This window comes from Garra rufa, chromosome 2 (genome assembly GCF_049309525.1).
Source record: "Garra rufa chromosome 2, GarRuf1.0, whole genome shotgun sequence".
Taxonomy (NCBI): domain Eukaryota; kingdom Metazoa; phylum Chordata; class Actinopteri; order Cypriniformes; family Cyprinidae; genus Garra; species Garra rufa.
This window is the reverse complement of record NC_133362.1, coordinates 8,270,203-8,284,572: the sequence shown is the minus strand read 5'-3', so window position 1 is coordinate 8,284,572 and position 14,370 is coordinate 8,270,203. Positions and strand designations below refer to the sequence as shown.

Sequence of the window (14,370 nt, the reverse complement as noted above, 5' to 3'; positions counted from 1 at the left end):
AATAGTCGTTCATTGTTTGTTCATATTAGTTCTCAGTGCGTTAGGATATTGCTGTTGATGCTGTTTAATTAAGCAGTAATCCACTGAATGTCATAAATCACAGTGTACAGGTTTAGGAAGACATCCAAGTGTGTTTATGGGTTAATAAAGTACAACAGCAAATATATCTGACTGATAACTGTTTCAGTGCAATCAAAATTCATATTTTGAAAAGTAGGTTTTTATATCGAACAAAAAAATCCCACATATTTAATCTAAGATAATTAGATGTGTTTTTGTAAGAAAAATTTCCATATTTAAACATAAGAATCATTTTAATCTAGCTTGCGCAGTTGTACGTAAAGCTTGCTGCTTTGGGAAGGGGTGCAGGACTGAAACGGCGTCTAAGCTGTTCGCCAATTGCAATGCTGAGGGACTGCTAACCAATCAAAACACATTTCGTTTTTCAGAAGGCAGACCTTCATCAAACCCGGAACTAATCAAGGCATTTGTGCCAGCCTGGGGGAGAAATCTATTGTAATAATGTAAATTATGTGAACAATAATGCGTTTTTCGAACCACCAAGCATTAGAGCATGTTCTAGTGCACCCCCAAAACAAAATAAAGACTTTGTAAAAAAGCATAATAGGACCCTTTTAAAAGTGTAAACATTATTTATAACACTGAAAACTGCTCTTTGGTTGAGTCAAGACTGAGGTCAGGGGATTTTGGGTTTGTATGGCTTTGCTACTACCTGCTGGTAGATGCCATATATAAAACCATCTGGCAGCATTTTGGAGGCATTAAAAAAGTATCTCATAATGAAAACATAATATGAATGTGTATTTTCAGAAATCCTGAAAAAGTTGGAACAGGAAAAAAAAATGTAGGCTGTTCTTAAAGAGACAGTACCCAATTCTACCTTCTGCAACACAAACACCATGCATTTAATTTAATAGTGTCCAAAATCTTTAAACTGTGTTCAGTGAAAATGTTCTTTATATGTTCATTCCTAAAGTTAAATCATATCATAGACATTTGAAGTTAAAAGTCAAGCATCTATAATATTTCATCAACTTTTAAATCAACCATCACAGTTGTAATATTAAGACATTGTTGTTGACAGCAGATGTGCTGGTTTGGGCAAGCTCTTGCCAGCTTGTGCTTTTTAAAAACCTTCACCCTTTTTGACAGTAAGAAGCCAAACACACAAAACAAGACTTGATGGCTTTAATTCTTCCTCCTTTACATACATCACACTTCACATCCCCATGCCTAGCTGGAGGCCTCCAGTTTCATTTTCTCTAAAAAGTTTAGCCAGCAATGTGTTTCTGCTGAGACCTGGTCTTTGGTTGAATGTCGTCCTAGTCCATAATACTCCTTCTCCAGCACATCTTAATATAGTCCATACAAAAACTGTGCCCACATGATGTAGTCACTAGGTCCTTAAGCAGATTCAGACAGACTGGACAGTTTAAAGGATTTTCAGCATCAGGCAAAGATTCTGCCATTTTGGTGCTAGACACACTGTAGAATAACATGTTGTAAAATTTGAGCCTTTTATACACAGAGTGAGAGAAGGGAGGGGCATACATGTAAAAGTGTAAAAAGGAAATATTTAATTATCAAAAAGGAAAAGCAATGAACACCTATTTCCTGGATACACAAATCAGTGAAAAGGAAAAGTCTCTCTCTATATATATTTTTTAAATTAAACATTAAAGAAAGACATGAAAAGGTCAATTAGCATGATAAACAACTTCCTTCAACAAATGGTTGCAAAATGATGAGGATATGTTTGTTAAAGCATTTTATGTGGCTTGTCATAAAAATTATTTTGACAATTTTGCACAACACAGATTTATGTTTATATTTTTTTTATATGCATATGTATGACTTATAATGGTATCCCATAAAAACAAAAACAAAAAAACAACTGCATACAGAAACATTTTTAACAGGAAAATAATCCCACAGGAGATCAGCACTTAATGTTGTAAACACCCATGGCAATCAAGTATCAATTATCTCTGTCATGCAAATCATGGAATTGTTTAAGTCAAAAAAGCAATTGGATTTACTGGCTTCCATCTATGTTCAATACAATATATTACAGAGTCGGCTTCATTCTGACATTCACTACAAGCTTCTGGTGAGACAGGCTTATTTAAAAAAAAGAAAAGAAAGAAAGAAAGAAAGAAAGAAAGAAAGAAAGAAAGAAAGAAAGAAAGAAAGAATATTCAATATTAGTCAATGGGCACAGAAATCACAAGACCATTACATAATAAATCTAGAATAATGTGAGTTCCTTGTTCAACAGTTAGTAGTGGTTTAATTATACCTGGTCAAATGTTTAATTATACTGTTGGATTGGCCTTTAAATAAGATATTAATTCATATTTATTAAATCTCCTAAAAATGAAAATTCTGTTAACATTTACTTTTCGTTTAAAAACTGTATGACTTTATTTCTTCTGTGGAGCTGTACTCTATTTTTAGCACACAGACAAAACCACAAAAAATATTTTTTAAATATTGTTTATGCACGGAACAGCATGGTGATAACAACACTGTCCTTATGTCCACTGTCACTTCAATATTCATATTATACTTATTTTCTAGTATACTTACATGATAGTATAAAGGTGATGCTGGTAAATCCACTGGACCTATAGAATGGATGGGTAACAGATGTAAGAAATAGAGGGAAAAATAAATGGACTAAAATGTTGAATTATGAAATTATAATTATTATCAATTTGAGTATCTGCACACACAAAAAAAATTACTATTATTATTACTATTATAATTAATAAATAAATTAAAATACTCTCTGTCTTGGAGCCTAGTGGCTTTGAACATTTCAACATCAGACACTATTGAAAAAAATATTACAATGAATTATTTTATGGCATAGTTCTTTTTTTTTTAATTAGCCAGTAACCCCAAATGTTGTGAAATCAGCTGTTAATGAGCGCTCCACCTCAAATTGTTACATTTTACACAAGCTGACAGAAACTAGCCTACAGTACTTGCATTTTTTGGTTCACAAACATTATATCATGGCACTTAGCATAAGCCTACTGTCCTGCTAGGGATATAATGATTACCAGTTTGATGATAAACCATGATAAAAGTCCTGATGGTTAGTATTACTCTTTTATCTTTTAATTATCATTAAAACAGTATTTGATTGCAAATTCAGAGTCAGGTTTTGTTTTGTATGAAAACATGAAGGAAGGCAGAGTGCTTTTATTAAAAAACAGAAAGAAAGGAAATAAAACGTAAGAAACAAAGAAAAATTATTCAGTGGACTGTTGGACTGGCCTTTAAATAAGTAAAAAAAAAAAAAAAAAAAAAACATTTAAAAAAAAAAATGTTCTCCTAAACTGAAAATTCTGTTAATATTAACAAAAATTAACTGTATGACTTTATTTCTTCTGTGGAACTGTATTCTACTTTTAGCACACAGACAAAACCACAGACACATTTTTCTAAATATCTTTCATGCACAGAACAGCATGAGAGTAAGTGATAACAACACTGTCCTTATGTCCACTATCCCTTCAATATTTATATTATACTTACTTTCATCATCTGATGAGCTGTATGAAGCTGAAGCTGCTGGTGAATCCACTGGAACCATAGAAATATTAGATGGGTAACCGAAGTAAGAAAAATAGAGATGAATAAATGGATTAAAATGTTGAATTATTATATCATAATTATGATCTGTTTGAGTATCTGCACAAAATTATTATTATTATTAATAATAATAATATTATTAATTAATAAATAATAATAATAAATATTATTTTAATTATTATTAATTACTAAAATAAAATACTCACTGTCTTGGAGCCTAGTGGTTTTGAAAATTTGGACATCAGCAACTATTAAAAAAGATATTACAAAGAATTATTTTATTGCATACTTCTTTAATTAGCCAGTAACCCTGAATGTTGTGGAGAAATCAGCTGCTAATGAGCACTTCACCTCAGATTGTTACATTTTACACAAGCTGACAGAATATAGCCTACAGTACTTGTACTTTTTGGTTCACAAACATGATATAGCACTCAGCATAGACTACTAGAGATGAAACGCTTACTGGTTTGTGATAAACCATGATAAAAGTACTGATGGTTAGTATTACCATTTTATCTTTTAATTATCATTAAAACAGTATTTGATTGAAAAGTTAGTAAGAGTCAGGTTTTGTTTTGTATGAAAACATGAAGTGCTTTTATTAAAAAACAGAAAGAAAGGAAATAAAACGTAAGAAACAAAGAAAAATTATTCAGTGGGTACAGAAATCACAAGACCATTACATATTATATCATATAAGGAAGGCAGAGTGCTGAGAGAAAGTATATGAAAGAATGTATGAATAAATTAATTATATGAAGGCATAAGGGGGAACTGACTGTCTTCAGAAAAGTTTCGATGACATTTGCTTTTCGTCTGTGTAATGCCTTATAAAGCATGTTTATAGGTACTTTGTTTATAGAAGGAAACAGCTCTATTTCTGCTGTTCCATAAGCACCACCTGCTGTCAGACAATTGATTTACATTTTCATCCAGCCTGTCTGCCATCTGTGTTGAGGCCATTGTGAAAATTGTACCAAATATGTGTTGTACATCTAAAGTGGTAGATGGAAAACCAACTAATGTGCATCAAAAAATTGTTTATGGCGCAGATAAAATATCTAGAATTACCATTCTGACTTACGTATTTAAATGCCGAAAACTTTATTTGTACATGTAATACATGTCAGTAGATAACTTATAAGTCACCCAACCAATATATTTTTGTTTGTTTACAATCAGGCCATTATTTTAAATGTTATTTTAATGTTTATGAAAACTAAAATCCATAGGGCTTTAAATATAAAACTTGGTAAAATGATTTTAGTGTATGAGTACTTTCTGAACACCATCCGGCACATTTTATTAATGCAGTGATAGAAAATATCATACTGTTTCATATACTACATACTTGTACAAATCTGAATGGTTCTTGACAGTGTAACGTTACCTTTCTTTGATATTTTATCCATGTGCTCTTTACAGAGTTTGACCAGTTGGCTGTTCAGCTCTGAGACAGATTCTTCTACATTCTTAAATGTCAGGAGGTCATTAACATCTCTGGGTGAAGTTGTGCACTCATACGGTCCAGATTGAGAAGAGTAATTCTGAAATTGGAAGAAAACCAATAACTCAAAAACAAACAAAAAGAAAGAAACATAAATATAAAATTGCCAGCGTTTCTTAAAAAAAAGAAAAATCTTTTTTCTGGACTATACTATTATACCTGAAAGAAATTAATGTGATCCTCTGTTTGTAAAATCGGCTCCAGTTTATCATTCTCCTTTCGCAAATTACTGATCTCCTGCTCCAGTTTCAGTATGTGATCATTAATCTGTCCAATCTCCCTCTTCTCCTGAGCTCTGATCAGTTCTCTCACCTCACCTCGTCTTTTCTGAATGGAGCGGATGAGCTCTCTGAAGATCCTTTCACTGTGCTCCACTGCAGCCTGTGCAGAGCGCTGTTACAAAACAGAAACACAGAACTTAATAAAGCACTTTGATAATAAAATATTTCACACAATGTCCCAGGAAACATAATATAGCTAAACATTTTTTAGTTTTTATGTTAGTGTACACTGTTTGGATGTTAAAATGATTCCTTTAATTCATATTTTTTTTCTTGAAAAGCAGAGTTAACTATAAAGTAAGTCATTTTTAGTTGTTTCCTGAAGAGTCTGAAACAATCTGCAAAGTCAAAATGATTTGATGAACAGATGCTGTTTTGCATTCAATTCTCTGCTATGACCTTTGAAGTGACCGATTATGAACATTATATAGCTAATCAGCAATTAACTAATATTTCAATTCCATGTTTATTGTGTATAAAATTTCATACAAACATTTATCCAGGATTGGGATACATGTAACCATAATAAGTGTTGGAGTTCTTCAACAGGTGTCAGTTGAACTGTCACATAAAAAAAAACAAAAAAACAAGCGCACATTCAAAAGCGATTTTAATGCCCCACATATTAATAGAGGCTCCCTGATGCCTGCAATTTATATACAGTATAATTACCCAACTATATAATTGCAAGAGAAAGTTTTGAAATATATTTTTTCCTCCAATCTCATATTTATTTCCTTTAGGGGATCATGATGTCTGTCAGCCATCGACGATGGAAGATGGCATCCTCTATCAGTCCAAACCTAGTCAGTGGTGCTCAAGAACAACAAATCATTCCCCATCTTCCGATCAGTCATTTCTCCTTGCTCTGTTAATGTGGTAAGTGATATTTTACATACTGTAATTTAACAAGCTACTGCTAGCAAGCAGTTAACCACACCACTTGAACACTTGGGCTAAACACAGGAAATACGCCATGTAAGTAGACAAGTGGACAAGTACAAAGACCCCAGCTGTGTCCCAATTCAAAAGCTGGATTATTCGAAAGGCCGCATTCGAAAGGCTATATTGGGTCACTATGGTGCAATGAAGGTTGTCCCGATTCAAAGGCTCCTTCAAAAGCAACCTTGAAATGCGCCCTTCATTTTTCTTGGGTAATAAAGACTACCACTGGTTATGAATGTATATAATAAATAAAAAAACATAATTGGAGTTTCATCTATAAACTACACATAAAGAGTTTGTTTGCAAAACCAGATAATTGTTTTTAGTAAATTTTCAAAAATCATGTTTTTTCATTATGCATTCTAGTTAATCTCAATCAGACTGCAATTGGGTTATTTTGATTAAGTAAAAAAAAAAAAAAAAAAAAGCTGACTAACACAATGAAGCACAGTAAATGATAACATCATAAAAACATTATTTAAAAAGAAAAAAAGAGTTCATATGCATAGAGTAAAGTCTTCATATGCTTTACATTCACGGTAAACAGTACAAAAATGTTGTAAATGTATATGGCTTGTGTTTCGTTAGTATTTACCCCATTCAAAACTTTAATGTTTACCTTGTGAGAATCCACAGCCTTCCTAAATGCCTGGAGCTTCTTGCCTATGTCTGTGATTTTCTGAGTGAAATCCGCCTTTTTCATTTTCAGTTCCCTCTGTGGGTAAATTTGTAATAAATAACAATCATTCGCTTGAGTTACTTATAAAGTAAAGTAATAGCAATATATTTGGTAACTTTATTTTGATAGTCCAGTAAGATATTTTGCTAACTATAAATAACTTTGCAACTACATGTCAACTACCGGTCAGACTCTAAGTAGACCACTTAATATCTGCTAACAAAGCAGATATAAAGTCTTTATTTTGATGTTTTACAAATATTTTATTGACGGCACATAACTTTGCAAGAATGTCAACTAACTCTAACCCTAACCATAACATGGTCTTTACTTTTGCTTACTTAATTTGCTTAAAATTATTGAGCAATTTCTGCTCACGTGAAAAAAAGTGTGTTATGGTACTGTATAATTTCATGGAAAATTACAGTTCTTAATGCATTTTAATGAATACATTTGTATATTTGTGTTAATATTTTGGATTATATTCACTATATAACAGTCTCTTGTATGTCATCGCGTCAATACATCACATCATCACAAATAAATATGTATCACATCATCTTACCTGTTTTTTATCCATTTCAGCTGCAGCTGAGACTGTTTTATGTCCACTGTGCTGATCCCCCATACAAACTACACATATACACTTCTGGTCATTATAGCAGTAAATCTCAAGTGCTTTATGATGTTGAGGGCAGATCTGCTGCTGTAGATTTGAGGAAGCATTTATCAGCTTGTGCTTTTTGAAAGCTTCAGACTCATAATGAGGCCGAATGTGATTTTGGCAGTAAGAAGCCATACAAAACAAACAAGACTTGATGGCTTTGAGTTTTCTTCCTTTACAAAAATCGCACTTTACATCCCTAGGCCCAGCTGGAACTTCCTGTTTCATTCCCTCAACAATTTCAGCCAGGACAGTGCTTTTGCAGAGGGCTGGTCTTTGATTAAATGTCCTCCTGCACGTAGGGCAGCTGTAAGCTCGTCTCAGAGAAGCATCCCGATCCCAGCACCCCTTTATACAGTCCATACAGAAACTGTGCCCACAAGTTGTAGTCACCGGGTTCTTAAGCAGATTCAGACAGATTGGGCAATTTAAAGGATTTTGAGTGTCAAAGACAAGTTCTGCCATTTTGACGCTTCCAAATCCAGTGAAAGGTTCACTGTAGAATAACTTTTGAAATCAGAATGGGAGTGGCTCCTATGCAAATGTGACTAAAGGAAAATGAAAGTAAAAATTATAAATCAGTAGGCTTGTTCTTGGTTCTAAAACTTTCCGTCTGCACCATCCTGAAAAGTACTATGCATATAAATATAAAATTCAGAAACACATCATCCTACATTTGCACTATTTGCCCTAAATAAACCCTGCTGCACAATTCTCAAAACACTTTCATAAGAACCCGACAAACTAGTTGAGACCACACTTTTTTTTTTTTTTATGCACAGCATTCTCTGCCATGTTTGTCAGGTTCTCCCAGTAGTGGTAGGCCAATAAAAGTTTTTTTTTGTGTAGACCTAGTAAATAACCAAATAAAAAATGCAACCATAACTACTGGTACCTGCTAATGTAGATTGTGGAAAAAAATATATATTTTTCACCTATTTATTCATTGCTTTTATTATTACACACAAACACAAACTTTAGTAGTAAAATTTAGCAGTTTTAATTCATCAAGTTAACTACAGTAGAGTTAGACAGACTCACAACTTGGCTGTCTTTCCACAGGTGGTAGTTTTATTTTTGAATCGATGTCCAGTACCAGTCACTCCATGCCAACCGCATTACTGAATATAATAAAATTCAACTGAGCAAAAGAAATGGAACAGATTTTTGTGCCTGCATATATGCGATGTGTGCAAAGAAGGAAGTGCTCAAACTAAACAGGAAACAAAAGAGGTGCTGCTCTTAAAGGGACAGTGCCCAGTTCTACCTGTTGAAACACAAACACCATGTATTTGATGAATGAAAAAGTTCTTCATATGTTCCGCACAGTTAATAAATAAGGGCCAATTAGTTGTCATCTGAAAATAATAATAATAGTAGTAGTATCATTTTGGGCTGCCCTAGAAAAAAGATTTTTTTGGTCGACTAGTAGTTATACATTTCAAACATTAGTCAACTATTAGTTGCACATTTAAAAAAAAAAACACCATGAATCATAATAATGAGCCTTTAATTGCATAAGCATTCTGGCACATGCTAAAAAAAAGCTTTCCACACACGGGCAGATATAATAGTTATGAATGTGTCAGGGGAAAACAGCAAGGAGACCGCATTAACATTTTAATAATTTATTGATAAACTAGCGCTTTCTTTGTATTTGGCTTAAGAGGTGAAGTCGGCCACACTGACTCATCATCTCCGCAGTAGTGATGCGCCTGTACGATGTTTCATATGGATTACATTCATATGGATGTCCTGCCCGATTTACTATATTACCACATAGACCAGCCGGTAAAGGGATAGTTCACCCAAAAATGAAAATTTGATGTTTATCTGCTTACCCCCAATGCATCCAAGATGTAGGTGACTTTGTTTCCTCAGAAAAACACAAACGAAGATTTTTAATGAAAACCGGTGCAGTCCGCCAGCCTTATCATGGATGTGGATGGGCACCAAACCTTTAAAAGTAGACAAACACATGCACAGACAAATCCAAATTACACCCTGCGGCTCGTAATCTTTTAGCTTTAAATCGGTTTGAACAATCAGGATACGCGCAAGTAATTACCATTTTGAATAGCCACTATACTCACAATCTCTGTGCACTGTGTAAACAATGAGTGTCGTATACAAGCGACAGATCTCTTCCGGCGTTTACGTATACTACACCAGAGCGCATACACATGTCACGAGCCAGATGATGAGCTCGTGCTCATGACAGATGGACGTGGCTGTGTATCAAAGGTAAAAAATGATATAAATACTGTTCAGTTTCTCGCAAAAAACGATCTTTTCGTGTCTTAGGACATCAATGTATCGTCACGAGCAGCAGGGTGTAATTTGGATTTGTCTGTGCATTTTTTTGTTTACTTTTAAAGGTTTGGTGCCCATCCATATCCATTATATGGCTGACAGACTGTGACTTCGCTACTTCCTGTGGATTTTTTTTTCTGCAACTTATAACATTTTAGTCGACCAAGCCTCTTCTGGTCAACAAACGGTTAGTCGACTATTAGGGGCAGCCTAGTAACATTTTTAAAAAATTGCATAACATTTTTAAATAGGCTTTGTGGCATACTTATTTGTGGCATACTATATTTATTGGTTGGTTGGGACAAATAATATTAAAAAGAACATCAGAAATTCAATATATGCTCGTGTTGAACATTTAGCTCTGTCTGTAAGAGAAATTTAATGGAACACACATAATAACTGCTAAAATATTCGAAGGGCAATGTTTCTCAGCTCATTCAGGGTGCTCATGATACACACAATGTGTGCAGGTGCCACTTGTGGGACTTGATTTTGTCCATAGGGATGGAATTGTTGGTTCTGTTTTTGGAGCGACATCACAGTCTCTATCTCTATCTCGCAGTTCTGCCTCTTTTTTTTCTCTCATAAATGCAAGTTTGTATCTTTTAAATCTTAACAGGTAGATGGAAAACAAGCTAATGCATATTCAAAAAATGACTTCAGTGTGTGTATGAGTACTTTTGAAACACTTTTAAATGATTTAAAATATTGATGATATTTTATTTACTATAATTGTTTAATCTCTACTGCATATCTGTAAATGTCTAAATGTTTTTTGACAGTGTTACTTGACCTTTGTTACTATACCTTTGATATTTTGTCCATGTACTCTTCACACATTTTGACCAGTTGGCTGTTTAGCTCTGAGTCAGATTCTTCTACTTTCTCAAACATCAGGAGGTCATTAACATTTCTAGGTGAAGTTGTGCACGGACACACTCTGGATTGAGAGGAGTAATTCTGAAATTGGAAGAAAAACCAATAAGAATAGGATCAATAACATCCAAGATGTAGGTGACTTTGTTTCTTCAGTAGAACATAAACAAAGATTTTTAACTCATACACAGACAAAACCAAATTAAACCCTGCCACTCATAACGATGAGGTCTTAACACACTAAACAATCGGTCTGTGCAAAAAATTGAACAGTATTTATATCATTTTATTTACCTGTGATCCCCTGTAATGTCCAACTGTCCGGAGCGTGTTCAAGACAGCCTGCATGTGACGAAGAGCAAGCAAGCATAAATTCAGTCTATCAAGCTCAAAACCACATGGACTATTTTTACAATGTCCTATACCTTTCTGGGCCTTGAAAGTGGTAGCTGCATTGCTGTCTATGCAGGGTTAGAAAGCTTTCAGATTTCATCAAAAATATCTAAATTTGTGTTCTGAAGATAAACAAAGATGAGTATTTAATGACAGAATTTTAATTTTGGGTGAACTATCCCTTTAAGTTTATAAACTCCTTGCAGAATTTATATAAATTAAAATCCAGCAACTTACCTGAGTATTGTTGCTGATCCAATACGTTACACCACCTTGTGATACTTCCAAAAGGGATAATGGGACAAGTCTCAAAGCTTGAATAATCTCAAAATGTTTTTTTGAACAAGATAATGAGTTCACTTTAGTTAAATGATCTCTATAGTAACCAGATTTCTATCCAATAGAGTACCTTCAGGATGGGATGGAAAGGGTGATCCAGCAGATGAAAAAAAAAATATATATGTATATATATCATCCACTAGATGTCAGCACAGGACAGGTTTGGCAGTTTGACTTTTTTCATTTCCTGTGCACCTCTTAACATTACACAGGCCTTGTGCACCACACATGACCTCTTTTATGAATACAAATCACCAGTAAATGACACATTTAGTGCATTTCTCAAGTTCCCACAAGTCTGGGTTGCCAGATTTTGATACTAAATCACACTCATAAAGAGAAGAGTTCACATGGGAGATCAGAGCATGTCTGTACAGTAGCATCAATGCCACTTAACTTTAAATCTACTACTTTCTCAATTATTGATTAAATAACTACGGATATCTGCGAGGAAGACCTGAAAACAATGCATATTTATTCTTCCCCAGGAGCAGCAGGACGAATGAGCTGCTTGACTGATTGTACGGCATCCAGATCCACTTCATCCATTTCAAAACAGAGAGACGTGGCGCCGCGTTCACGCTATCAGCATGCAGATCTATCACGACACCTCCTCTTGTGTGCTTTATCTGTGAATCAGTGTGAGGCTGAACGGCTAACCCCAACAGCATGAACGCACATTTACACACTTTGATTCACTACACTGAGCAACATCACAAAATACACCCAACCCCCTTTCCCTCATTGACATGCTCAATTCATAAGGATGCATTTAGTGTATGTAATTACATGCTGTATGTGCACAAATGTCTCAATGATATAGTGTAAGATTTCTAATGCACCATTTAGCCAAGTTTAGTGTGTAAAACTACGTTTTCATCATCAGTCTCTTATGCTCACCAAGGCAGCATTTATTTGAAAAAAATAAAAAATAAAAATACAATAAAACAACAAAAAATTGTGAAATATTATTACAATTTAAAATAGTAGTTTTATAGTTTGATATATTAAAATATAATTTATTACCATGATGCAAAGCTGAATTTTCAGCAACATTACTCCAGCATTTAGTGTCAAATGATCCTTCTGAAACCATTCTAATATCCTGATTTGCTGCTCAGTAAATATTTCTGATTGTTATCAATGTTGACAACAGTTGTGCTGCATCATAATTTTTAGTTTTAGTTTTTTTTTGTTTTTGTTGGAAACTGTAATTTTATTTTATTTTATTATTTTTATTTTATTTTATTTTTGGAAAGCGTAATTCTTTTTGTTGTTGTTGTGTGTTTTTTTTTTTTTTGATAAATAGTTAAAAATACCAGCATTGATTTGAGCTAAATGTTTTTACTGTCACCTTTGATCAATTTAATGGGTTCTTGCTGATTAAAAAGTTTTAATTTCTTCAAATAAACTCTTACTGATCCCAAACTTTGGAATAGTAGTGCATATCTTAACATACTAGATCAAATAAAATAAAATAAAATCCCTTTAACTAAGAATGAAGTGCCTAACCGAAGCAGATTTGTGAAAGTCTAGTAAATGTTCTCATAGCAATACAAGCATATTAAGTTCAAAAGGTACTGCAACAAGTATGACCCATTTATGAATATAAATGTACCTTGTGTTCCTTTTCTAGACCGGCCTGAAACATGCAAACGCAGGGGAAAGTCACAAGCACAGACTACAGTAATTTCTCCCACAATGTTTCCACAGGCATATCATCTTAACACACCTAACCCGGTAACACGCTACAAGAAAGCAGTATGCACAGCTGGTTTAAGTAACCTAAACCACTTAATGTAGAAAAAGAGCTATTAAAAATGTGATTCATAGTGACTCAATGTTGTTTCAGATGCAGATGGAGCTCCAGGAGCAGCGAACAGGACCAGCTATTACTAAACACTCGTAAAAACGACCTCGATGTAAATGAGGTATGAGGCCCTTCTCAAACACAACGTCTACTTGCTATTTTATTCGGAAGGCAATATAAATTCCCAGCCGCCAATATAAGTGCCAGGGTGGGCTGTGTGTGTTTCACTATATGGTCTACTTATGAGAGCCAAATTTCTGAAAACGTCCTCCAAAATACAGTAAAACCTCTTAAAACCCACTTGTCAAGATGGTCCTCATTAGTATAAAAAAAGTTCATAAATGTGCCAAATAATGCCTTAAATAAAATCTAAAATGAGTCTACAAGGGGTAAGTGTAGGTTAGTATGCATTCTGGGTGGTTGCTTACAGGTTTCTGTGTTATTTTGGTCTTTTTAAAATGGTTCAGGTTTTCACTATAAGCGTGTAATAAGTGTGAAAATTAGTGCACTATAAGCGTGTAAAAAGTGCAGTTGCTGAACATTTACTCAAAGTGTACTTATCCTCAGGCCATCCAAAATATAGATGAGTTTGTTTCTTTATCAGAACGGATTTGGAAAAAATGATTGCATCATTTTGCTCAACAATGGATGCGCTGCAGTGAATAGGTGCCGTCAGAATGAGAGTCCAAACAGCTGATAAAAACATTGCAATAATCCACAAGTGATCCACAACACTCCAGTCCATCAATAATATCTGGTGAAGCAAAAAGCTGTGTGTTTGTAAGAAACAAATTCGTCACTGGGATATTTTTAACCTCAAAACTTGTTTCTGGCTATCCATAATGTTGCTTTCTCCAATGAAAAAGTCATCCCGTCTGATTCAGGGAAGAAATATGCACAGATTAAGCAATGTTTACAAGTGAAAACCAAAGTCCA

The 14,370-nt window shown here is 34.1% G+C and overlaps 1 protein-coding gene across 1 annotated transcript; it reads right to left on the bottom strand.

Moving 5' to 3' along the window:
• Nucleotides 1-1,214: 1,214 nt before the first annotated feature.
• On the bottom strand, nt 1,215-8,885 carry LOC141326134 (tripartite motif-containing protein 29-like). The gene is made up of 9 exons (XM_073834839.1): nt 8,745-8,885; nt 7,605-8,251; nt 6,980-7,075; nt 5,294-5,527; nt 5,018-5,174; nt 3,831-3,872; nt 3,568-3,615; nt 2,611-2,648; nt 1,215-2,141 (listed from the first exon to the last, which is right to left on the bottom strand). Exons 2-9 carry the CDS (start codon nt 8,166-8,168, stop codon nt 2,034-2,036), a joined length of 1,287 nt encoding a protein of 428 aa, XP_073690940.1. The 5' UTR covers nt 8,169-8,251; nt 8,745-8,885; the 3' UTR covers nt 1,215-2,033.
• Nucleotides 8,886-14,370: the final 5,485 nt, after the last annotated feature.

Coding starts and splice junctions, on each gene's coding strand:
- LOC141326134 (XM_073834839.1), bottom strand. CDS start 8,168: ATGGCAGAACTTGTCTTTGACACTCAAAATCCTTTAAATTGCCCAATC. Junction 7,076..7,604: donor CTGAAATGGATAAAAAACAG/GTAAGATGATGT, acceptor ATTTACCCACAG/AGGGAACTGAAAATGAAAAA. Junction 3,873..5,017: donor GGATAAAATATCAAAGAAAG/GTAACGTTACAC, acceptor CTTTTTTAATAG/TTGCTGATGTCCAAATTTTC.